The sequence below is a fragment of the Pseudoliparis swirei genome, chromosome 6 (assembly GCF_029220125.1).
Source record: "Pseudoliparis swirei isolate HS2019 ecotype Mariana Trench chromosome 6, NWPU_hadal_v1, whole genome shotgun sequence".
In the NCBI taxonomy this organism is placed as follows: domain Eukaryota; kingdom Metazoa; phylum Chordata; class Actinopteri; order Perciformes; family Liparidae; genus Pseudoliparis; species Pseudoliparis swirei.
Window position 1 is genome coordinate 9,956,572 of NC_079393.1, and position 26,180 is coordinate 9,982,751.

Sequence of the window (26,180 nt, forward strand, 5' to 3'; positions counted from 1 at the left end):
TGGATAATCACGTCAGCGCTTTAGACAGGAGTGGCACCCGCTGTCAACATCGACGTTATGAGTCGAGTTCATTTTATGTTTGCTTTAACCAGGTCTTAATCTGCCGAGGCAACCAGAAATATCAAGGTCTTTCTTCTTGTGAATATACGATTGAGACGATACCCGGTTCCCGAAATAGTTTGCCCCTTCCATGCATAACATGTCATCTATCATGGTGTGTTGGTTTATAGTAAAACTAGACTGGAATTCACAGACATATCGTAAGTAGGGGAAAGTAAAGCTGGATAAATAATCAGGAGCGTCATAAATAGCCAGAGATACAACCTTTTGCTTCAATTGGCTCTTTTTCTGTGAGGAATGTCTATTTTTAGGCCAGGGAATGAGCTCACACGTGAAGAACTTCGCTTACGCACATAAATAACTGAAATAATTTCTGTGACTCTGGGGAGAGGCTGCGGCATTGATGGAAACTGGTTGGACGGGAAGGACGAGGCTCCGCCGAGAGGAGACACAGAATCACTGTCTTCCTCTTTACAGCCCTTCGTGTCCTTCTTCTTTTGAGCCAACGTCGGTAACCTTATTCTTCATTTATCTCCCCGATCTGACACATCTTTAATAAACAGTGTGTTATTTGTCTCTTCCGTACTTTCTAAACTGTTACGTTTGACAGTCTCCTCCTCTTGTGTTGCCGTGAGTAAAAGAGAAGAGGCGTTTACTTTGAAAAAGCGTCTGTCTGACACAACAGACACATTTAGCTACACTTTGATCAACTTTGTCAGAAATATTGAGGCTCTGTGCGAGATATGAACGTTGTTGTTGTTGGCTTGGTGCCTTAAATGTTGTCTCTGAGAAGCTGAGCAAACAGCAGCCAAGTTGGCAAATCAACCCTGGTGTTGCCTCTTGTCTGTGAGTGTTGGAGAGTAGAACTGGGGAAGGGACCAAGAAGGCGGCGCAACGACATCAGTGAGGACGACTTGGGATTCTCACGCTGAAATAGAAATACTGTTCATGTGGAATCTAAAAGAAATATGACTTTTTAGGCACAAAAAAAAGAGGTTGTGATTTCAGCATCCCATAAGAGACCCTTCTTGATGAATATATATTTTAAAAAGCGTCCCCACTTCTCAGAGCATTCGTCTTGTGTCATGAATTCGCATTGCCTCTGGTTCCTGTTGATCGGCCTCTACCTTTATCGACCAGTTCTCTCCAGGTCTTGTCCGCACGCTGGATCCACACGAGGCTGAAGACACAACCTCTCAGAGTCAACAACCGGAATGCTGCGCTGGCTGCAACGGGCCCTCCAGTAAACGTGTCAAGGCTAAGAGTCCGTGCACCAGCAGCTGCTTCACTGCGCTTTTAATTAAAGCAGCACAGCTTCTAACCTGTGCCCCCCCCCCCCCCCGGGCTCCTCACAGCACCAGGTTAATGATCGCAATCTCAGGCCACACTTGAACAGGCCACGGCCGTGTATATGAAGCCCGAAGATGAAGAAGCGGGCTTGTGTTTAACCAGCGTGACGTGATTTGTGAGCCGAGGGGTTTGATGATGGCAGTCGGTGCTTGAAGGGACAGATCGTAATCCTTTATAGACCCGAGAGAGGGAGGTCAGAACGAGCAGGAGGATATGGGGAGGGAACATTAGTGAGGCTCCGAAGCAAGGCGGTGAAAAGTGCACGACCAGAGCCGGGGGGAAGTGGGGGGAGGGGGGGCAGGCCTGTCTAGTTTCAGGGGGTCAAGCTGTGCATGACGCAGATTGCCGCAATAACAAAAAACATCGCATCATAAACACGGCTGAGCTGCTCTGGCATGTCAGCGGGCCCACTGGCCAAACTCCACAGAACCCCCACCGCTCCACTCCATCTCCCCGGGCCCGGGAGGGTCCGCTGGGGCCCGGGGTCTGACGCAGCGCCGCAGTCCTTCTCCACCACAAGCCTCCAGGGATTAGAGAAAAGGAGACCGTGTGCCAGGAGAACTGGCCAGATCTCCTTCCGATTCCATGACCCTGAACTTCACTTAACCCCGTTTTACTCGTCCTTTCTCTCCCGGGTCTCTGTTCCTCTTCCTCTCCTCGCAGTCTGTGTCCAAATATGCGGTTACCTCTCTTAACCTCTTCCCAAGCTTTATCTTCACTGGGTATTTTCTCTGAGCTTTTCTTTTTGAATTATTGGCTGCTAGTGAGCAGTTGAGGTTTGCAGGGAGCAGAGTTGAAAGGGAGAGCAGGCATAGACTGCAGTGAGGAGCGCAGCAGCGTCAACGCTCTAATTACACTTCCACAGGAACAGAAGCGTTCACCGAGTTGGTCGAAAACTGCACATTTTCAGAAATGCTTAAATTATTTTCGGTGTAAATCCTTTTGATGCAGGAAGTAGCTTCGTGGCCATCTATTTGCATGCTGTAAATGTACGTACATGCATTAGAGACATGTAGATCTATTTACATCATATGTAACCTTGTAGGGACCACACACACACACACACACTTTCAATGTTATTACAAATCAATAACATCCCGGAATACAGTCTGTGATCTCTGTTGTCTGTCTGTAAAGTTAAAACTACAGGAGCCTAAATGTCTATAATAAACTATAGTGTAAAGTCTTTGCATTAGGAAACTTAAATCATTGTGAAAATATGATATTTTTAGGGTTTTGTTTTTTCTTCTTGTTTATGTAATCCAACTAATTGAGTTACTTTTACACAAATTAAGAAATGGGTCTCATGTAACAGTGGATGCCCGTTCTTTTCTTTATTACGTGATTTTGCCATATTGTGATGTCATTTAGTGAACTCACTGGGGGGAAAAGACAACAACAAATTGACTTGAAAAACAGACAATAAAAGCCCAAAGTCTGCTGTGAGGTTCCAAGTGGAAACCGATTACTTGCTAATGACTAAAGAGTCGGTTTCTGTGTGGATATGAGAGACTTGTGAGGAAGAGGATCATGATGCTTTCATGTTTCCAGCGTTGTGTCGTGCCGGGGTCTTGAACAGGGGAGAGAGCGCTCCCTAGTGGAACTGCACTGTTTGTCATTCACTCAATCAATCTGCCATTCTCACCAAGACGTCGTCATGGTTACCCTCCATCAATAATTCCTCCGCTCTTTGAAGCCGTCGTCAATGAGAGAAGGAGAATCTTGCACCGGAAAAAACATTGGGTTTTTTCCAGCGAGTGCTGGTGCGTGTGCCCTCAACAGAAAGGTGCAACGGCATTTTAGAGCTCATTAATAATGTATCACGCGCTGGGCTCAGAACGGACGACGCAAAAACAATCCAATTGTCTTTCCCGTGAAGCGTGATTCACAGAAAAACAACATCGAGCCGGAGGGCGATGCACAGGGTTCACTTCAAGTGCACACAGAAAAGATCTGCAGTGATTATGTAATGCCCCCTGTTGTCTCATAATGAAACAGCAGAAGAAAAAGACAAGAGGTGGACAAATGTGAAACATTTTGAAAAGTAATAAAATGTAGGCGTAGACATGGTAAGAACCAACAATAAGCTTTTTATATATATGTTCAACAATGTCTCAATAGAGGTACAGTGATGCTTATGTGAGTGTTTATGGAGCACAGGAACACTGTTCCTACTGTTATCATATCATCCATCACTCATTAACCTTTCAATATATAGATAGATAGATAGATGCAGGAAATTTCATTTCTATAAAAAAAAGTCATCTTCAATGTGTCAGAATATTTTGAGTCTGTGATTTGGAGTTTAAAAATATAATATTTCAATACAATTAAAAGTCAAGTCAGTTTAGGCCATTCTTAAAGTTATTGTATTTATCATTATCACATGGTGATGTGCAAGTGTGTAATGCTGAATCTAAAATAAGCAGTTTTAATATTTGTGTATCTTTGGTTAAATTATGTTTCTGCATTACAGTTTACCTTTTTGCTGAACAAGTGGGAAAGAGCATAGTTAGTATTTTGCACAGATTCAGAGAAATGCATCGGGTATTTTCTCCCAAAAGAAAAGAGAGTGCATCCTCCGCCCCTCGTCTTTAACCCTTGTGTTGCCTTCGGGTCAATCTGACTCGATTCAATGTTTCACCCTCCTGTCGCCTTCGGGTCAATATGACCCGATTCAATGTTTAACCCTCCTGTTACCTTTATATTTACTAACATATTTTACCCTTGAGGTCAATATGACCCCAGCTATTAAAATCTCCAGAAGATTATTAGAATTAATATTGTTTTCCAAGTTTAAGTGTGAGGTACTTTATGTTTGTTTGTTGACTCCCGAAAGAACACCGACATTAAACATTGAATCGGGTCAAAATGACCCGAAGGCGACAGGAGGGTTAAACATTGAATCGGGTCAAAATGACCCGAAGGCAACACAAGGGTTAAGCTGCCTCAGCTACTGGCTCTATATCTGAACCCATTCAAGTAGAAACAGGCAGCCAGAGGCCATGAACACCAGACCAGTACGGACTCACCGTGCTGTTGAACACCACACTGTGGCCGCTGCCCACACTTTCGATGTGGGTGGCGAGGTTAAGACAGATGGCCCTGTGCCGAATAGCATCCATGGTTTGGGCATCGAAGAAGTCGTGGGGCCTCGCTGGAGGAGGGAAACAGATCCCTATGAGAGCACCGTCGAGACAACGTGATACGAAATGGAAAGACAAGGAACTGTTATATAACCAGAACAACATCAGAATTATCTCATGACTGAAACATGTAATTCCTTTCTGACTTTTAAATGTTGCTTTGCAGCGACAAAGACCAAAAGGTATTAAAGTAATAGGTACAACGCCAGTGGAAACGGTGGTCGTGAGATTCTTATGGCTGAGTGCTCTGAATAAGTCCTGCACCGCACACAGTAAGTGTTACGGGTACTCAGACCGCGTGAAATGTTACCTAATAAGAAAGTACAGGCATTGAGGATTTTGGGCTCTCTGCAAAGCACTTGAGCTGAGTGTTTAGTCCAGAGACTAAAGCCCAGAGAACACACGGCATTCAGATGGATACATAATAATCCAAGCAGCTTCGTCCCTGCTGCCCAGCATGTTGCTAGAGACTCAAAGGATCTCCTCAAGGATATCATTTGCATCTGTTACCACTCACAACCACAACAACCAACAGGAAGAGGTTGATGCAAGAATATCAACCTCAAGACAGCCACTGATTACCAGGCACTTCATTATGATTACCTTCGCATTGAAAATGCGGAAGGTAATGTTTTGATCGCCGTGTATTTATTTATTTATATGCGTGTTACTCGCATAACTCAAAAAGTATTAAACCGAATCGCATGAAATTTGGTGGGATGATTGGTTATTATCCGTGGACCATTTGATTAGATTCTGGGATTGATCGGGTCAAAGGTCAAGATCTTATTTTTCCCATAGCACGGTCAATGTTTATCCAATTGGCATGCAACTAATGCCAACATGTTCATAATTCAATGCCCAATCTTGTGATATGCGAAGGTATGCGCTCTACCGAGTGCCCGTTCTAGTCATGTTATATTATGAGCCGATTGTAATGACGTGACAACCTGTCCGCTGACCTGTTTTTGCATTTAAGGTAGAAGCTGCACGCCTGAGTTTATTTGGGCCGGGCTTTGGCTGGAGTTTCTGACCATAGCACGGCTCTAATTCAAAGACACTTTGACATCTGGAATCTCAGCTTTTGTCCAAACGTCATCTACAAAAACGATCCTTCTAACAGACAGTGCTGCTGATTTGTCTCGTTGAATGAAATACTGTTTGGCATTCAACCATCAACTCTTAGAAGACAAGAGTGTCTTTGAAAGCAACGATGAGGAGTTTTAAACAGGAATCCTTTTCCACCTGGATTACGATGCATAAGTGGAAGACTTAATCAAAACAAGTTTACTTAGATGCTTAATGAAGTTTGGAGTGGAGGATAGTCGATGCTGATTTAGTTAAATCAATGTAATGGTTATCTAGGAGGAAATCTAAAACGGGATGCTTGGGAAAACAGTTAACAATGACTTCAAGTCAGGACTGAAATATGTAAAACCACTAGTGTAGTCTCTTCATGACCATATACATCTTTAACTCAAATGTAAAGTAATGAGAGATCTGCAGGAAACTGCAACAAACTATTTGATTGTAATTTTTTTTTTTAAAGGATTCACACACATTCAGACAGTAACAACTATAATGTCTCGGATCCAAAGACAAGAAGAGGTGTACGAGTAGAAAAAAGGAAAGAGTTTAAATAATGCAGACACTGAGGAAAAGCAATCCACCAACAAGTTCAGCATCAGTATCAAAAGCATCGGCTGACAGAAACTATGCGAATAGACTAAAAAGTTGTTCTCTGAAATGCAGAATGTTGCCGCGGGGAGGATCTGTCTCGCTGGCACAAGCGTCTGGACCGGTCTGTGTGAGCGCTGTCGAGCTGCAGCCTCTCCAAAAGGAGAGAGGTTAGAAGCCGAAAACATCGAGAGATGTGTTCATCCTTCCCAATTACCAGAAGAGGGAAACATTTTTTTTCAAAAAGGCGAGGTTAGTTTGAGTGTACGTACGTAGGGAGCACCTGCGTTTGCTCTTGGGTTTCTTCCTCTTGTTGAGGCCCGCCTTGGAGGAGGACTCTTCCTTGAGTTTGGCCTGGCTGGACATTTTGGAGGAGCTCTGCTGGCTGAAGTGGCTCGGGACGTGGCGAGCCAACCCCCCCTGGGAAGCAAAGCTGGTGTGGCAGCCACCGACTACACACTGCAGGGGGGGGGGGCACAGCGACATGGGACATTTGGAATATTAGCCACTACTAAACATGACAAACTACTATCATGTGGGTTTTTTCTTCATTAATGGCATGGCAGAATATGTACTGGTACAGCATCCATGTCCATGTTCCATCACTAACATCACCATACACACAGAGGGAACTGCCCTCTGCAACCCGTCTCCTTCACAGGTGAAACAACTCAGTTGATGACTCCGTGTAGATGTTGATGTGAATGAATTGGTCACGAGAACGCGGGGGAAGCGGCTGCACATGTGCCGGGTATTGGATGCACCGCCTCGTACCTTGAAGGGCTTGTCTCCGCTGTGGGTCAGCATGTGCCTCTGGAGCCAACTCTGACTGGTGGACGGCGTGTTGTACACTTTACAACCCTTCCACAGACACAAGAACACCTGGGGGCAGTGAGGGAGAGCCGAGAAGAGGAGAGGAGAAAAACTTAGAGGAAGAAAGTGGGGCTTGGTTAGTTGTCAAGAGAGCTGTGAGAGGATTATTGGACAGACGGACAGAGAGAATTCTCTCATTCTGTCCTGGACTGAATACAGCCGACAGGTGGGAGAGGTCCGATGGGTTTTCTGGCGTCTCTTTTATCTTTTTCAAGAAATTAAAAAAAAGTCAACATGGGACTGTGAACCTAAAACAAGGTTACATTATTGCACGTTATCCATACTGGGACATTTTTTTCTCTACATGTTTTACTAATTTAGTCACCTTCGTTTAAAACACTGTACGGCCCTTTTCATGAAAACAGATGTATTCTTCAGATTTTAAAGTACATCTGTTTTATATTTATGATTTTTGCAGAACATCCTTTAGTTTTGTTCCCTTACCATGTTGAACAGATTCCTTGTATGTGAAAGCCTACTTTAATAAATCAGATTGTGATACCGACCGTCACAGCTGAAATACTGTAATCTGAGTGCATACTGATTTAATGATACTGACAATGATCAAGCAAACAATACAACTGTCAGTTCACCTCTTGTATCTATATTGGTATTTTTTTCCTTCATTTATATATATATATTTTTGGAAAAGTTCTCAAAGAGAGTATATCTTCAGTAGAAAGTAGTTTCAATGCCCACCGCCTCTTGAACACATCCTATATTAATCAAAAGGTTTAATTGGCAGTCATTACACTCTCTCAATATTAAGCTAAAACAGGACATTATCTTTCTTTTCTTGAGACCGACATGAAGTGTGTGCTAAAGTTCACAGTCTACTGACCCCTCCTCTCTGTCCGTCCACATGAATGCCTCGGATGTGCTCTGCCAGATCCGGACTGGAGTTGAAGCACTGGGGACAGAGGTCCCAGCAGCAGGAGTACGCCACCGTCTTGGCCCCGGAGGAGCCGACACTGCTCTGTCCGTTCATCATAGCAGGGGTGGAGCGCCCACTGGACACGGTGCTCTCCATCTCCATCAGGGTGCTGCTGATGCTGAGGGAGGAGAGGGTGGGTTGGTAGAGAGAGAGAGAGATGAAGGAGGAACACAGTCCCATTGTCATAGAACATGGGTGCTAAGGCCACGGAGAATGTCTTCATAGCTTCGCTCCGGCTTTGCACAGCAGTGTGAAACGGGTGCTGACATTTCAAGCCACATTACATCGGTACTATGCCCGACAGTCTCAAGGCTGCAACTGATTTTCCATGGATGCCACTTAAATCACGCATGTCAAATCAATTATATCGTTGTATTCAATGCTCCTAGGACTAGATTATTAACTTACTGCACTGTCAACATTACACAAAGTCTCATAGGCGTCACTCACTCACTATTACTTGTCATTTATAATCCAATATTTTGGCTGCAGTTTCATTCATCGGATCAGTAGAAGTACATTTCAATAAATGGATGATTGACCTTCTTTCTTCATAAGTGTCTGTGCAGAGTCACATTCATGGTCCAACGTGGAACTTCACTTAAACTGTGATGGGACAATCTGAAAATGTACTTTTCAGTGAAGGACAACTTGCATCCAGCCAAGAAAGTTTAGAAAAATAAACTTAAATATGACGTGCAAGTACTTTAGTATAGCCTACTTGCAAATACAAAAACTGTGGATGGTCCAAAGGAGGAGAATCATTAAATTAGTCATGCAGAGTATTTTAACAGGTTTTTAAAACCATTCTGGTGTGACAGCTACACATGGACATGAATGGCGGTGTTGTGACATGAATGGACATGTTTCTGACGACAGCGCGAGCTATGAACTCATTGGTTCAACGTTAATTGGCCAAGATGGGACGAAATAACCGACGTTACAACCGCGGCATCCACCCCCGAGCAACGATAAGCGGTCCCTCCATCAACCCACCTGTCCTCCGTGTCCATGCGGCTCAGCGGCTCCCCGTCCGAGGAGGAGATCTCCAGGCTCGGCCGCCTCTCGTCGCCCAGCGCCCCGCCCCCGCCGCCGGGTTTCTCCCCATCTTCACGAACTGTTTTGCTCTTTTCGCAGTTTATCCCGGAGCACCGGCCGCCCGCTCCCGGTTCCTCCTTCGCTTCTTTCAATGCACTATCGGCGGCGGGGTTTTCGTTTCCACCTCCCGGCGTTTCCTGCAGCTCGATCTTCTGCTCCGGTTCTCCCGGACACACCGTCACGGCGCTGCCGTCCGTCACCGCCTCACTCGCGGCCTCGCCTGCCGCGGCAGCGGGCTTCTCTTCGCCGGCCTCCGCGTCAACCGCTTCCATTTTCGGCGCTGCGCTCCTGCCCGGTTCCCCCGGTTCCCCCGGTTCCGGTTCGCCTCGGCCCTCGGCTGCTGTTGTCTCCGCGGACGTTGCGTCGTTCTCGACAGCCAGTGCGGTCGTTCCCTCCGTAGCCGAGGAAGCCATTTCAGCGGCGCGCCGTGAGTCGCTTACGGTATTGAGGTTCGCCCGGAGCACCGAAAAACGCCTCACTGCAGAAGAAGGGCTGGGTTAGATCCCTCATGCTGCACTCTGATTGGTCAGCGGCGGCACGAGGAGGGGAAACTCTGACATCGGTATTTAAACTTTCCATGGGTTTCCGAAAACACACCAACAACACACACAGCTTCTTTTAAATATAGAAGTCTGCGTTGACTCCAGTTTAGTATCGGTATCAACATGTTGAAGGACAGTCGACTTGAATCAATGCTCTCATGAAAACAACGTGTCGCTGGAGGGAAACATTTAGCTGCTTCTCATCCTAATCCAGCAGAACCACTTCTGGAAAAACCTGAATAATATGAACCAAAATCAATTAATGGACATCTTTTCAACATGTGTAACTCCAGGATGGCACGTTTGATAGTTTTAATAGATAGTTATTACAATGATGGATTGCCAACTGAGCAAAGGGGACTATTAACTTCAGGGCCAATATATAATTGCTCAGGAGCCCCAAACCAGTTAATCTCATGGCTATTAGTAAATATGGACATTTCAGGGACAGCTGCTATGTTGTGGGTTTTTTTGTATGACATATAGAAGACAGTCTTATTTGGGCTCTATGAAGTTGAAAGATGAGGTCTCCACGACGATACATGCTGTGTATAAAGATACTATAACAGACTAATTGTGCAGCTGCTAAACCACCAGAGGGCGCCAGAGTTCTACATTTAAAACAGCTGTCACTCACTGAAGAGAAGTCTGAGTGGCCAAATCAAATCATCCCAGCTGAGGATACTGATCTTTTCAATTCTAAGTCCACTATTCATGCATTAAAACTCTATTTTTAAGAAATATAGAATAAAGTTTTCAATACTGTGTAAAATGCATTCATTCCTGCGTTCGATACTGCTTAATATGTTGCTGTGAGTCGGTCTACATGGCTCTATTCTCCAGCTGGCTACATAAAGAAAAAAACAACACAACCTCTCGTTAAGAACAGCAACATTTATTTAACATGATATAAAACAGATGGGATATGAACATTTGCAAATTAAATTTAGTATGTAACCTTATGTTGGATACATCCCCCATCCTGCTGTACCATGTACATTATATACACAGTAAAGCTCTGATAATTACACTTTGTACACACAAAATCCTGGATCCACAAACATTTGATTTGTTATTGCTTTTTACATGTGCTAACTTTTTTCTTTTCTTTAGTTCCAAGTCTTCAAACTAACATATCATAAAATAGAACCAAACTCAGATTTGTTTTCCTTCTCTCGGTTTAAATATATCTCTCAGCAATACAAAAAAAGACAGAATAGAGTGACTTAAACATTCACATATGTGTCGGCAACAACGCGACAGGGACGACAGAAGATCCCATTTTTAAATAATTACAACCCAGAAACAGGAGAAATTAAAAATAATCTTGGTCTGCAGCAATAAAGTGGCTCCACCTTTTATTTATAATGGAGAGATCTACATCTTTTATAGACTCATCTTTCGCATTCGCCAAATGTTCTTTACAATAAATGGATAAATATGAATGGTTAGCGACTTATAAAAGACTATAGTTATCTGGTAAATGTAAAATAATGTGAAAATATGTTTTTCAAACCTTTTAGAACGTATAGTGAAACGTGAATGTAAAATTCGGCCAAAACATTGTCCCAAGACCCTTAAGCCAACAACAGAGCTCAGTCCATTAGCCTCATGTATATACATATAGAGACCAATGTTGGCCCACATTCAAACGAGAACCTAATAAAACCGTATAAATAATTAAAATAACCTTAAAAACTTTGTAAAAACAAAAATTGGAACTGCAACAATAACAGTATCAAGCTGTATTCTGTGGTGAGGGGAGTGAACAGAGAGATATCACAGGATAAGCGTTGTTGGTGGCATAAGAGCGTAAGACGTCACAGTGAGCATACAGAAGTCAGAGGTTAAGAACCCAGAGTACGGAGAAGGCAGTCTCACTCTCTGTAGGCTGCGGCCTTGTGCTGATGTCCTTGGGGAAGTCTTCAGGGGCATCTTCACACCTCTTCTGATGTTTCCTTCATGTGTAGCTTTTCACTGAGGCCAGCGCCTGTGCTGTAGAGAGAGAATGTGAGAATTTTAAGTGGGGGCAAAGGTTGAATTAGGCTCCAAAAATAATACCAGACAAGGGATACTTGACATAGCTCCCCTAACCTCTCAGCGGCCACCTGTGCAGTCTCATGTGAGCCAAAACAACTGCCATAAAGTCAACTTTTGTATTGCCCCCTTCATAAAAAGGTGTTAATTAAATTGTCAGAGTTAGTGGTGGTGCTGAAGGTTTTCCTCAACATCCTGCCACCACACGCATGTAAATGTGAAGGACGATAACACGTAGTCCAGTCTAACACCACCTTTAACGCTAACATAGGAAGACACAATTGATTGAATCTCAATTTCTGACCATATAAAAAAAAAATTGGACATTGTAAAGTTTGTAAAGGTCGATTATAAGGCGGAGCGTTGCATTGCCAACAAAGTCATTTGATTCTTATGATTACATAACAAGGATAGGATCAAAGAGTTTTGTCATGTGACTGCACAGACGACAAGCCAACACCACAACATGAGGAGTGTGTGGTTCGACAGAAACACAGGCAACATACAAACACATCCTTATACTTTAACAGAACTACCCAGAGAACAACGACTAAAACATTTAATGACATTGAGAACACTTTAGCATCGTGAGTACGGACAAAACAGGTTGATGAAGGCCCTTACTGGTGCTACTACACACACATGAAGTGAGACCCATCAGTGAGTTGGGGGTGTGTGTTAGGAGGCTGTGGAAGGGGTGAGGAAGAGGATGACAGGCTCTTCGCTGCAATGAAACAGAGCAAGATGTCCAACACACGCAGGCAAACACAAAATAACTAAAAAAAACGTCCAAACAACACAGAACAAAATCACTGAAGTTGATGAAATGAATGCAGAACCCACTGAGACTACAGTTAGAATGACTGAGCACAAAGACAATGGAAGCAGCTGCAGTTTGATGAAGCACAATGAAAGAGTCGCCATTTTTAAGAACAGCCTCACACAAGCGTTTGTTTCATCACATGCATCATTTGATCCCCTCCCTCGTCTCTCGAGGGATGTACCTGCTACCAGCTTGCTGCGTTTGGAGGCCTCCGCTGCCAGCTCATAGGAGATATTAATCATCTTCTCCTTCTCCTGCACGGTAACCTCTACTTCGGTCTCCTCCTCGGGGCTCAGGGCCATACTGGGCTGCACATGCTGCATGCTGGGAGAACACATACGATACGGTCCATGTGATGTGTGGAAGACAGCCGTGACTGTAAACACGGTTTCACAATAAACACAACTACCTCGGGACAGAGAGGCTATCTGTTTCTCAATCAATTCACGAGGACTGACATTTAGAATCAAATGTCACAGTAGCTAGGAGATAAGAGCGAGGGCTCCAATGAGCATCTGAGGCACCGATGTGCATGTAAGAGCAGACCTCTGTCGTGATGTCCTGCGATGATGCCGAGCTTACCCCGCACTTGGAGAAATCATTTCCTGCATGGACCCTGCTGGTGGAGGTATGCAGCGCTGACCTGCAGAGATAGCCTCTCTGTCCAATGACGTGAGCATAACATCAGTGGTCTGAGCAACCTTGTCCAGTACCTGTTTCTGGCTATGAGGGCTTTGATGCGATTCACTTTCCTCTGCTTATCAGCCTCCTGCTCGGGGCTCAGGGCCTCCTCGGGGTCCGACTCCACATAACGCTCAGGAATCAGCACTTTGTCCGGCACAGACAGCTGAAGAAATGAACCACGAACAAACACTTTACATCGCACGCTTCGTTCAAATGAATGAGATGCGACATGCTTTACAAATTAAAGAAAAACACCACAGTCTAAAAAAGAAAAAAGAAAAAGACATAAATCAGAAAATGATATAAACAAATAACAGATGGTCGTCCTCGTCAGGACCGGGAGCCTGTTCCACATTTTCATTTGGGTGTGTACAAAATAAATCGAGCTTCACCGCCAAGCAAGCAGAGATCAGTTGGGAATTCTGTAGATGTGATCCAGAGAAAGGTTGTGACCTCTTGTAAAGACAGCAAGAAGCAACTTAAAATCAAGTGCATGGCTTATAGGCAGCCTATGAAAGTAGTTATAGCCTCCTGCACATGCCTTTGGAATGATTCCTGTCTACTGTACAATGTTATGCAACTTTGCATTTTGGTAGATTGATAAAAAAAAGAAAATTCATTAAAATTAAGTTATTGATTTCTGCGGAAGGACCGCAAGTTTGGAATTGCAGTGATCAACATTTGTTATTGTTGGATAGTAAAAGATGTTTTCAAATGCACTGTGGTCCACACAGCCATGACTCTTTTCAAAATGTCCCTGTCAATCAACACACACATTTGCAATATTTCCTTAATAATGTTGCTATAAGCACATACATTTCACACGTGTGATAGTAATCCAACACAATGGGTTTTGATGCTAATACCGTGTAATTCGGTATGTTTCTTAAAATGGTCAACTTTAGATGAGTGGTGTTGAGAATCAAATCCACGATACTTGAAGTGATTTCCTAAATCATTTGCACATATTAATATTAGCCCTCTCAGTCAACCGCTGTGCCTCACCTCCCGGTCCATATTTAAGTGTTCATACTGCGAGGCTTCTCTGAGACGGGCGATCTCCTCGGCGGGCGTCTCCTGGTCCGTCATCACCTCCTGCTGCCTGAGCAAGGCCTCCAGCTCGTCAATGTCACATCTTATCCCCTCTCCTCTGCGTCTCGTTTGGGACTAAAGAGAGACGGAAAGAAGAGGGACAAAAAAGCAGCGAGATGGGGTCAGATGGATATGAATTGCAGGATTTGATAGCAGCCTTGTGAAAACTCAAGTCAGCAGTCGGCCGATACCTGCATACGGAAATGGTTCTCTTTGGTGAACGAGTGACTGCGAGAGGGCGTGTTCTCCTGGCTGCCACCCCGGACGTGGAGACCTTTCTTCTTCTCCCTGGGGGCACCCTGCTGGTGGCGGCGGATCCTGTCCAGCTGTTCCTCCACACTCATCCTGGGCCGCCCGCTCTCCCCGGCACACAGCTGCTGCTGCTCCACCGCGCTGCGAGGACGCTCCTGTTAGCCAGAGAGGACAACCGCAGACAGGAAGGGGACACAACACACACACACACACACATTTAGAGACGTTAGGAACTCTGCGGCATGCCCGGAGGAAAACATGTCACGACTGTAGAGCTTCACGAGGCGGAACCACAGTTTGGGTGGGCAGCTGAGTTGCGTCATTGTGTGGTTGGCGCATACTATTTACTATATATGCTCTGGTCTGAACAGTCTCCACTAGACCATGTAGACTAATCCGGCAATAACGCACGTACTGGAAAAAAAACGTTTTAAAACTACTTCAAAATAGTCAGGATTGACATAATAACCACAACAATGACTGAAGCGGCTTTTTATTGTTCGTGCTCTTAGAACCAAAACGTGCCCGTCTGCAGTGCGCACACACACACACACACACACACACACACACACATACACACACACATGGGTGCACTCAAGAGGGGTTTGGGGCGTATTAATGCCGGAGCAGGACAGGCTGATGTGAACTGAGGAGAAGTTTCTGGTTTATGTAATGCCGTAAGGGGTTGGCAGATCTGGGTTCAGTCCAGAGCCCGAGGACGCAGCCTCCACTGTCCAGATTGTTCAACAGGCTTGTGTCCAAGGGCCCCAGCTGTCCTCTGAAGGCCTGTGACGCACTCGTTTACAACTGAAGGCTATGTGGCCAACAGGGGCGACTGCAGCTCTGTCAGCGTGCTCAGAGGACATCTCACACAGCTCACGGAAGTTCGACGACACGTCCATCATTGTTTCCAAACACAAACACTTACAGACACACCCGACAGTGTGGTGCACTAATGACATGGTTAGGATATTTAAGTTCATAGTAGTGGAGGCTGGAAAGTGTATAAACAAAGCCTGGCATCTATTTGTTTAAGGAGCTTGAGTCACACGGTGTCGCGTGATGACTGCCACATGTCATCTTTCAACCAACAGCTTAATAACCATAACAACGATTAAGTGGTGGAGTGGTGGCACGCTTGCTGTGACCACAGGATGTTTACAATGATGCGATAACAAGAGAAGAAAATAAGATACAAAATAAATCACCATTATTATTATTATTATTATTATTATAGGGCTTAGAGACACACAATGTTTTGCCACACACAACAAAGAGGCTTAATCACTTTTTACATATTAAAGTTAGTTCCTGACCACTAATGGCAATATCTGGCACATGCTTAGAACAATCCACAGTTACCATTAGACTCAGCGTCCTGGGGTCGGGCCTCTTGCTCTTCCTTAAGGTAACATATGACGCTATGGAGGAGGAGTCCGGCACTGGAGATCTGGTCCAGGGTGGGACAATGCCGACTGGGTAGGACATCCCTAGCAGGTCAAAAGGAAAACAGAGGTCAGTAAGCCACATGGTTTAATGACAACACAATTCACAGAATAGTATATCATATGTAATAATGATATTGAAATACAATGTCATCAAAGAAAGGTCATAAGCTTGTCCTTCAAAGTATGGTCATTTCCCCATCAGTTTAGCGCAGCACATTTTCTTCAGTTTATCAGACACAATCCTCCGGGTGTTGCTCTAAAGTCTGGCATCAAGCACTCTGACAGCGTTTCCCGCAGTAGTTGCAGCATCGGCAAGTCGCTGCTATCGATTGTGTGGGAAACCAGCGAGGAGCTACAGTGTAATCACTCAACCTCAGAGCCCCTGCATTACGCCGTGTAAAACGCTTCACCAAACCTCGGCCAATGTGCAACACCTTTTCAACACGAGGCCGCAATAAAGTCGAGTTAATTGGTTAATGGAGTTACTGAAACACAAACCTGAGCAGTGGGATTTGAATCCAGTGTGCCAAATACTGGTTGCCATGACATTCACTTTGTGATATATTGACCAAGCTTAATAATTTGGAGAGAAGCGTAACCTTGTATATATGCTGAGTCAAAGTGATGCCTGAGTAAATACCATGGTAACCGTGGCAACTATCGGTGCTGGAAACAAGTTTATTAGGCCACACATTAATTATGTCATCAGGCAATCGAGTTTGTGTTGGTGCCAACAAAATTCTGTCTAAAACTGCACAGTTATCATAAACTGGCCTCGTAATCCTGGGTGATGTACCTTTGTTTCCAGAATGATCTCGATCAGACGGGTGCTCACATCTTTCCTCCCCATTGCTCTCATCCACCTCAGCCACTGTGGTGAGCTCTGGTTCACTCTTATACAGTCGGTAGTCTGGGCCCTGCAGATAAGGAAAGAACGAGTTCAACACTTACACACACATTGATTTATAGTCATGATCGATTTTTAGACATGGAGAGTTTGGCTCCAACGGAAGATTTCAAACATTTGACAATAATTGGGCCATTTTCTCTTGCAGAAAGACTTCAGAGATGTTGGCAAACAGACGTCCCTTTTCAACGAAAGGAGTCTTTCACAGACTGGGCAATCTCAAAACTAAATGAAGACAGCCTGAAGAAAAACTCTCCATGTTGTTTGAGTATGACACGCAAGTAGGCAGCAGTCAAACAGGACAGGAAACAGCAAAACAGAACAAAATCGCTACTTTTCAACACACAAAAGAGGCACAGAACAGAAAAACGAAGCAATTCAATGAACAAGAGGGAGAGAAAAAAAAGACGCACGAGTGAGGCTTCATCCAAATTAACTGAAAACATAAGATAATGGAAGTATGGCACCAAGTAAGTCACAAAAAACTGAAAAAATACCAAAAAGAGCCATGAAATGTCAGTCAAAATAAAAGTGAGACCCAACACAGGGGGCAATGATGTGTGATGACACAGATGGGGGGGGCAGGCTCAACCGGGAGGTTGACGAGTCAACGGGCTTACACTGTGCGTGCCATTCCTGTGGCTGGCCTTCCTGTCCTCCGGCCTGTGAAGTGATGAAGGGCGCACACCAGCATGAGAGGGCAAAGGGGGCACGTTGGGGGGGTTGGGCTCATAGGAGTGGGGGAGGGGTGGCCGTGGTGGTACCGAGTCGTCCTCCTGGAGATTGTACAGTGCATGACAGCAAGCAAAGTGACACATGGCGCCGCCACGCACGCTCAGGGCAACCGCCATCTGGCCCAGTGGATGGGCAACCCAGCTGATTAGCCAGAGAGACGCGTTACAGGGCAACTGACACGTCCACTCAGACCACCCGCATGGTGGACCACTCGGCTTCAGTTGGTCCTTGTGTGCAGCTGGAGGGCTTCACCTACAGCTTGTTTTCCTGATTGATTAACTTTTTCACAATAGATTCATTTGTTTAATCTATAAAATATCAGGAGAAAAAAAACATTTCCTTACGACGATGTCCAAAACCAAAAATACAAAAGTATTCAAAAAGAGGAAAGGAACAAAACGTATGCTGGAAGCTCATTTTTGCTTCATGGATAAATGATGTCCAACATTGTTGTCGATACAATTCCTGTCAATCAATTAATCGCCTCATTGCAGAATTGTATGGACATGTCTGTTACTGGCGGTGCCTCACCTCATTTGTGTGTTTGCTGATGTTGGTCTTGGGCCCATACGAGCTCATACCGTCAGCAATTCTCTGAGCTTTATTATTATTGAGGGCCTCCATCACATCTTGAATCCTCCAAAGTTCTTTCTGGATGCGGACATGCTGCTGGCTGGGAGGCTCCGTCTGAGTGCGCACACCAAACACACACAATCAAATTATTACCTGAGGATTAACTTGGCCTTCTGAACACGGGGGAAAGCATAAGAGGGTAATTATCTCCTCTCTGATGGCAGGTATGTCAGTGAAAGACACATCAGAAATGGATGTTCAGGCTCCCTGCAGGCCCCGACTTCTCTACTCTGAACTAGCTTGGGCTCCCACAAGAGCTCAACCAGAAAGAGCTGCTACAACAGTTTCTCTCCGTCTCTACACTGATGAAGGATAAGATAAAAGACAGACTTAATTAAGACCTGCTCTACCATTGCTACAGTCATTGATCACCGACTACGCTGCTTTGACCTCTCGGTTGCCTCCCTCCACGCTGCGGCTCACTGGAGCACAGAACCCGGCTTTGCTTTTCACCCAAAGTCTACAGAAAGGATGACTCGGTGTTCAAGGGAATCTACCACAAATTCAGCATTTTTGTTTTTTCAAGCTTTGCCGGTAGCAAGGTTATAAGCAAGGTCTGACTATTATGCCATGCCAGTTTTAGACGGCACACGCTGTGTGAGATGAAAGGAGCTGTGAAGGATCCTACCTGAGGGCTTCCCAGGGCTTCAAGCTGTTCCAGGAGGTTGTTCTTAGCCAGAGTCACATCACCTTCCAGCTTCTCGTAGTCCCTCCCCGACACCTCCAACTCCTGTTCGGACAGATTCACTTTGTGAATGGCAAAAGAAAAGAAAAGGCAGGCCAAAGAAAATCTAATGGTGATAACACTCCTGAAGAAAGAGCTCTTCAGTGTTCAGCCTTAGTGCACCGTCTGACTCACAGCTGCAATTCTGGAGAGCTCTCTGCAGGTGCCGAGCAGGCCGCTCTGCAGCAGGTCGCTCTGCTGGATGACACTCTGCATGTCAGCAGGGTTATCGGAGCCCATCTCGATCTCCTGGCTGGCTGAAAGCAGAGCCGTCTCCAGGGTGTGCTGCGGACACAACAAGCAGCACACTTTAGGCCCATGGACGGTGTGAGCCTCTCTTCTCGGGCCCATGGGCCCTGTTTTTAACTTCACGCAAAGATGAGAGAGCAAAAGTATTTCTACAAGTAACTTATTGTATTTATCCGTAGAACTGTGAATTATTTTTTGTTATCAAGTGATTGCTGTTCATGAAAATATGAAAAATAATGACAAATTCCAATCACCCCTTATTTCAGAGTGAACAAGAGAAAACAAGCCAAACCGGATTTGGACGACCTTGAACCAGCTGTTGTTTAGTATCCCAGCAAATACTTCATTCAAGGATTCCTAACCAACATTTTTTGTCTGTAAAATCAATGAATAACCGAGATATTTCCGAAATACATTTCAGTATGTTATGTTTATTTAGAGGCAACTCCAAATAGAATACAGAATGCGCAACATTTCACACTTTATTCCCTCATTTCATAAAACAAATAAAAACACGTATGTAAGAAATCTCTGTTTGCACAAGTGACGCCAATGTCGAGTGAGAGTTGGTGAATACACAGAGCATTTCTGTTGTTGCAGTGTGTACTTCAAATGTGATATTTGTATCTGTATGCAACAAAGCTGCACGGCAACCACATGCTGCTAATCACGACGTGGCAATGAAGACAGACAAGTTGATGACGGTAGCATGGCTATAAACACACATGACAAATAGAATAGACTTCTGCTTTTGTTGATAAAAACTTAAGCTTTTCTTATATACAGGGTTCTTACACATTTTGACCAATGGATTTCCATGACTTTTCCATGACTTTAAACCAAATTTCCATGACCAAACTGAAATCTCGGTATAAACATGAAAACTGTAGAAAATGTTGCGTATTGAGAGCTATCGCTGGCTTATATTTTGAGCGTCTTTCTTTAAAATAAATATTAATTATTTCAAACTCGGCGTAAATGAACATGTGAATATAACACATTTCCATGACTTTTCCAAAACTTTTATGATTTAAGTTTTTTCCATGACTTTTCCAGGCCTGGAAATGACCATTTTAAAATTCCATGACTTTTCCAGGTTTTCCATGACCGTACGAACCCTGTATATATAGTTTTCCGACACACTGAACAGAGTATAAACTGTGTAGGCGTGATGACAGAGGTGCATTGTTTAGTCACCTTCTCTCTGTACAGCTGCTGAAGTTTCTCCTCCTGCGTCCTCACCACTTTCTCCTGCTCACACAGCCTGCTCAGTTTGTTCTGAAGAGGAAACGACAGAGAGGCGTGACCCATCACGTACAATGTAGTGGAGCGTCACGTGAGGGCGCAGCACCCAACTTACATCAATGTCCACTTCTTCTGGCACACGTGTATAGGCGTGATCCCTGTAGTCCTCTGGACTCAGCTGTGAAGACAGACAGGACTTTAGACCGCGTCACCAAACCAGCACATGCACATTAGAATCTGGAGATCTAATGCAGTGTCAGGACGAGGCGCTCGCTGAGCCGCAGGATTTTGTCCTGGGGTGGAAACTCATATTTCGAAATGAATCAGTCGATCTAAGTGAACAAACCAACAGTGGGAGGACAGCTAGTCCAAACACAGCGTGCTCTCAGAGGGTTACCCACAGCTGTTTGTCTCCATCAGCATGATGCAGTGGTTTTATCGGGAATGAAGGGGGAAGGCACGTCAACAATCTGGCTTTCTGAACTCCAGAGTCGGCACATAAACTGCATCCACCAGCTGCGCTTTGTTCTCCAGCGCATTCTCTGCAGCTATTGGTCCAAACACGGTCTGGCAGCTGGGGTCAACTAAGTGTGCGTTGCATTAAGTGCTGTAATACTGAAATACATTACCAGAGCAACAACATAACCACTGACATTCTGAGGACCTTTGAACATACATAAGTAATGTTTAGGACACATATATTACAACAGTTATGTTTTTAAAAAAACGTATCATTCTTTCTACACTCATCTACTTATTTTAAAGAAGCAAAAAGGCACAGTGCTCAATCGGGAAATTATTTGAACTGCATTGGATCCCATGTTTCCAGAAAAGCCATTCTTCACACACTGTGTCATCATTCATTCACTCTTAAATCAATACATGTGCTGCCTATACATATTAGGACAGTGAGACATTTCTGTGTTGTTCTTTGCTCTGACATTGGATATTCGACAAAAAAAAAAAAAGTAATGAAGTAATTATATTTAATGAACAGTGTCAAATCATGTGAAGCAAATGCCTGGCTGGTCTCCAAACATCAGCAGACACTTAATTTCCCTTCAGTCGCTCGGCCAGACTTGACCTGAACTACAGTCATTTTCCCACTTTTTTTTTTTCTTGCTTCAAGTCTGGTCTCCAGCTAGATTGCATGTCAGATCTTTTGGACCCAAACATCAGTGGCAGTTTTGTCATACAGTAGGTTTTGATTAATTACCCTGCACTTAAATTTAAAAAAACTACATTCTTACTGTCAGCACTAACTTCAGAGACAAGATCGCATTTCAGATCCAATGTGCAGTTCTACAGAACCAAAGCAACGACAAAAATGACCCGCTGTCCAAATATGTGTCGACCGCTGGATATCCATGTTCCACACGCACACCTGCACTCTGCCACACACACATTGGTGTTGGCACCTTTTCCTCAGCGGAACCACACGGCACAGTTAGAGCAGGTGGGACCTGAGGTCCACATGGCATTCCACACAGAAACATGCAGACTCTCCCACAGCGCGGGGGTGTGGGGGGGGGGCTTCACTGTGGTGTGGAGCATGAGGGAAAGGGGGGAGACAGATTTCTGGCAGCTGAACAGGTGGGAAAGCAGCTGTTGTCAGATGGCGGGGGCGGGTGGGGTGGGGGGGGTCTTTGGCGGCACTTTTAGCCGCAAGAGGCGGTCACAAAAGTGTCAAAATGATGTCATAGCCAGTCACACGCAAGCCGGCCCTCTTTCACCTTCCCACCGGCAGAACAACAAGAGAGAGGGGGGGGGGGGGGGAGTAATGCAGACAGAGGGGAGGAGAACTTATCCCAAGAAAACATCTGTGTTTATCTTCACCATCACCCACTGGCGAGATAGGGATACTGTATTCCGCAGTGGAGACTGTATAACCAGTTTAAAACCACTAAATCCAAACAAAAATTTAAACCGCACTGGTAGACTCCAAATGAACTGAACAGAGGATAACTCTGGTGTGGATATTGGTTTTAGGATAGTGGGATGTTGAAAATGGATCTTACTGCAGCTAAACTAGGCCACGAGGACGATCCCCGCCAGTTCCTTCCTTCACAGAAGGATAAGCGTATCTGGTAATGCGCTGGATTTAGAAGTGACATGTCTGACAACACAGGATGAAGAAACACTAATTAGCGTCTGCAGGCGGCTCGTCTAATGAGAGGGAAAGCATTCGACAAGGGTTATGAAACATCACACGAACCTTCACTGTTTGGCGCTGGAGACAAAACAAGAGGAGTAAAGACTCGAGGCGTTGCTCGCCAAGTGATCCAGACGTGCAGCAACAGCTTGAGCTTTTGTCTCACAGCTCGCCGAGTGTTTTATAAACATGGAGCAACTTCTAGAGCATTTAACTGAACGGGCAAGTGAACGCATCACACTACTCTTCTACAAGTCATGCCCATGTTGGGATGACTTGTCATGACAAGAGAACAGTCAAAAGCAATGGATGAGGAGGCGCTGGCGTCACAGACAACACAGGGGGACCGGTATCAAGATGCCATGAGGACTTGGACACCGGAGGAGGAGGAGCATCGCAAAACAGACCAAAACAACAACAGCGACTGGTGAGGATGAGGAGGAGCAAAGCCTTCGGCTGGCCTTACTTGCTGGTAAAGTTGAGGCCTTGGGGCAGAGTTCTCAATCAAAGTGTGAGTCATGACGATTAAAGGCTCATTTCCCTTCATCTAGTCCAGTGTGGAGAAGAGCGATATAGCAAGTGTCAGTTTATAGCAGTGCTTCACTTCAGAGACAACACCGACAACGCTGCCACACCCCTCTCTCTCTCCCTCCCTCTCTCTCTCATGAAGCAGACTCAAACAGGGATAGAGGCACAGGAAGCAGTAAGATACCCACAAACAACAAGACATTGAAATGCAAAGCTCTAAAACGCTTACGTGGCAGTAGAGGGTGACTACTTTCAGAGGGAGGAGCACAATTACATAATCCTCAATGGTTACACAAATCGGAGGCAAACTCATCTCAATATGACATTCGAAACTCTATATTACCATCATGAATGTGGTATTGTGCCTCTGTGTACGATGTACACTTTTATCATCACTCAAAGCACTTCAAGGTTCACTGACATGATACACACCTCTCTAGAGGCACTGTGAATGGAAGACATGAAGCTTGTTCACATCTCTAAACTACACAGAATTAAGTGATATCCAGATATTCAGTAAATATAGCCGACCATGAGTTTAGGGTACGTAGTGGGAGTAATAAAGGAATGACGAGGCCCATCTAGGGATGGGCACTGTAAACTAGCTTTGGCCTATAAATGCTGTGGTAGGTGACATTGGTCCATTTAATGTAGTAGAACATTGCATAAGATGGAAGAGTTAACAGAGCATCAAACAGGAAATAAAAGGCTTTGTCAGCAGACTCTACGCTTTAATACAACAATAGCAAAGCATTACACGGTCAGTTTATGACAGGAGACAGGGCCATGCAGTCATGCATTACCCCACCTGATTGTCCAAATACATGAGGTTCCTTTGGAGGTGATGGAAGAGAATGTCGTTCTAGCATCAGCAGCAAAAAGGAGAGGAAATAAAACGCAACAAGAGAGTGAGACAAGAAAAGGACCTCTCTCTCGTTCTGTCTCTCTCGTTCTGTCTCTCTCGCTCTGTCTCTCTCGCTCTCTCACTCAAACACACAAGTATGGCACGTACAGTGTGCCCAAATATGAATGAACAGAAAAGGCAGGACAAAGTCACGGTGAAGAAATCAGGACGCAGGTGTGCTATACAAAGGAACAGTGAGTTGACTGGGGAATGAGAGACTAGAGCCGCATGATGACCGACTCCTGCAGCCGTGTGCCGACACAATGAAGGAAAACAAGACGAAAACAATAAGCTGAGGTTGAAATAATACTTCAATGACATCACTTCAACTGGACGAGAGTATCTGAATACTAAACCTACATCAGGTAGGGCGACAATCTTTACAAGGAGACAAGACTGGTTATGAGTCTAGATGCCTCCGAGCCGAACATCCTCCACCTCAGGCCTGGTCGACCCACATCAGGAACAGTCAAATCTGCACTCGGACGTCTTAGAGCAGACTTGAAATGCAAAAATCCTGAATTAAAATGTACTCGTGCCAGTGGCCTGAACCTCCTTATCCAGTCACTTTCTATAAGTTCACCATTGGCTTTAAGTTTAATTTACGGCTGACATCTGTGTGGACTATTTAGATAAGTAAAATTACGTAATCAACTGCTTGCTTAATTTAAAATATAATTTGATGAACTACATCACGTTGAATGCTGGTTGTGAAATAACATAATTTCCTTTCAGACATTTTGCGAAATAGTTGAAAACAGATTTACCGGTTCCCTAAATATGATAATAGGAAAATATTTCTAGCCAAAGAAAAAAATCCTTCACGGAGAAAATGCCTACTGCAGCGCCTTTTCTCCTTGAATCCGCCAGGTGTGAAGACCAACACAAATCCTCTGGATCGAGATGGATGATGGAAGTGGTTGAAGATGGCATACACACCACACGCTAACACACACACCTGCAGGTGCATCTCTGGGGGCCTGACCTTTGGGTTGTCTCCATCCATGTTTAGTTGCATAAGCTGCGCTACAGTGTGCTCCCGGATACTGTTTAGCTCTGCCTGCTGCCGCCGCAGCTTTATCAGCAGCAGAGTCAGTTCCTCAGGCTGCCAGTGGGGGGGGGGGGGGGGGGGGAGTACAGGCACAATGAAACAGGGGCACACCGCAAAGGGAGTGGGAGAGGAGAGGAGGTTTAGACACATCGGGCTCTCAATCGGGGAATCGTTGCTCTATGTAGCTTTTCGTGCAGCTCAGGACGGTGAGACGATCCAAAAGGTGCAATCGCTGTCAGCAGCATGCAAATTCATCACGTCCACTCAAGACAAGAGAGCAGTTTAGCATTTATTACTGAATCCAGTTCACCGGCTCCATGAGGACATCGCCCTGTGCACGGCTTTGACATATATTCCCGATCTGGCTTAGAAAGTTGTGAGTGACGGGGTTTTTAAGTCTCAATGTGAAGCGCGTCAAAGGAGCTCCTGAAGTGAGCATACCCTCAAATCCGACCACTTGGAACATACATCTGAGTTCTGCCTAAATCTGCCTCCAAAGACTTTCTGTCACCACGTCTTCTTCGAAGGGAATAAAGGACGGAAAGAGGGAGCGGAAGAAAGGGAGGGTTAGTTGTTATAAAAATAGCCTTGTATTTCAAAGAAGTCCAAATAAACCCAAATGAATAACTGTGTTCCCCACACACTCATTCAAGCGTGAAATTACCGGCGGTGTATGACAGAAATTCAGTTAGAGGATATTGATGGACACGGAAAGGGACAACATGGATAAGAACGTACTGTTTTGCCTTGGAGAGACTGGGCAGTGATGTTCTGGACTGGGATCCCCGCAGGCATCGACCTCCTGTCAGGTGTGTAGGCATACTGCAGGGCACGAGGAAGGAGAAACAAAGCAGCATGTTACAGTGTGGATTAGCTCTAAGTCGTCATTGACAGATGATCGGCTGTACTGGCACACATCCTTAGTGGCGTTTAGACATTAATACACTTTTGGTTGTATTTCGCCAAATATTGAGATCCTGTCACCACAATTACAACAAGATGATGGGAAATGTGTCCGTGCTTCTCAAAATATCTT

The 26,180-nt window shown here is 44.9% G+C and overlaps 2 protein-coding genes across 10 annotated transcripts in view; both read right to left on the reverse strand.

Annotated features, from left to right (window-relative positions):
- The window catches only part of LOC130195557 (zinc finger protein aebp2-like), a 20,023-nt gene extending 10,413 nt beyond the window's left edge, over nt 1-9,610 (reverse strand). For 2 of the 4 annotated variants that reach the window (XR_008832084.1, XM_056417149.1), the window contains exons 1-5: nt 9,037-9,610; nt 7,948-8,158; nt 7,008-7,115; nt 6,506-6,692; nt 4,443-4,588 (exon numbers count right to left, since the gene is read on the reverse strand). Coding sequence is in view for 3 of the 4 variants with exons in the window: in XM_056417149.1 (XP_056273124.1) it covers nt 4,443-4,588; nt 6,506-6,692; nt 7,008-7,115; nt 7,948-8,158; nt 9,037-9,551 (1,167 nt within the window). In the remaining variant the exon portion in view is untranslated. The remainder of the gene's footprint in view (nt 1-4,442; nt 4,589-6,505; nt 6,693-7,007; nt 7,116-7,947; nt 8,159-9,036) is intronic. The other 2 variants (XM_056417150.1, XM_056417151.1) reach the window with 2 other exon arrangements.
- A 944-nt stretch (nt 9,611-10,554) lies between these two features.
- Nucleotides 10,555-26,180, reverse strand: part of LOC130194684 (pleckstrin homology domain-containing family A member 5-like) — a 76,544-nt gene continuing 60,918 nt past the window's right edge. For 3 of the 6 annotated variants that reach the window (XM_056415721.1, XM_056415725.1, XM_056415726.1), the window contains 15 exons: nt 25,883-25,966; nt 23,998-24,051; nt 20,625-20,687; nt 20,462-20,542; nt 19,151-19,300; nt 18,920-19,021; nt 18,190-18,345; nt 16,813-16,933; nt 15,931-16,058; nt 14,508-14,723; nt 14,230-14,391; nt 13,254-13,387; nt 12,722-12,864; nt 12,342-12,441; nt 10,555-11,675 (listed from right to left, as the gene is read on the reverse strand). In XM_056415721.1, the coding sequence (XP_056271696.1) occupies nt 12,350-12,441; nt 12,722-12,864; nt 13,254-13,387; nt 14,230-14,391; nt 14,508-14,723; nt 15,931-16,058; nt 16,813-16,933; nt 18,190-18,345; nt 18,920-19,021; nt 19,151-19,300; nt 20,462-20,542; nt 20,625-20,687; nt 23,998-24,051; nt 25,883-25,966 (1,686 nt within the window). In that variant the 3' untranslated portion in view covers nt 10,555-11,675; nt 12,342-12,349. Of the gene's footprint in view, nt 11,676-12,341; nt 12,442-12,721; nt 12,865-13,253; nt 13,388-14,229; nt 14,392-14,507; nt 14,724-15,930; nt 16,059-16,812; nt 16,934-17,543; nt 17,700-18,189; nt 18,346-18,919; nt 19,022-19,150; nt 19,301-20,461; nt 20,543-20,624; nt 20,688-23,127; nt 23,209-23,997; nt 24,052-25,078; nt 25,199-25,882; nt 25,967-26,180 lie in introns of all 6 variants that reach the window. The other 3 variants (XM_056415729.1, XM_056415724.1, XM_056415722.1) reach the window with 3 other exon arrangements.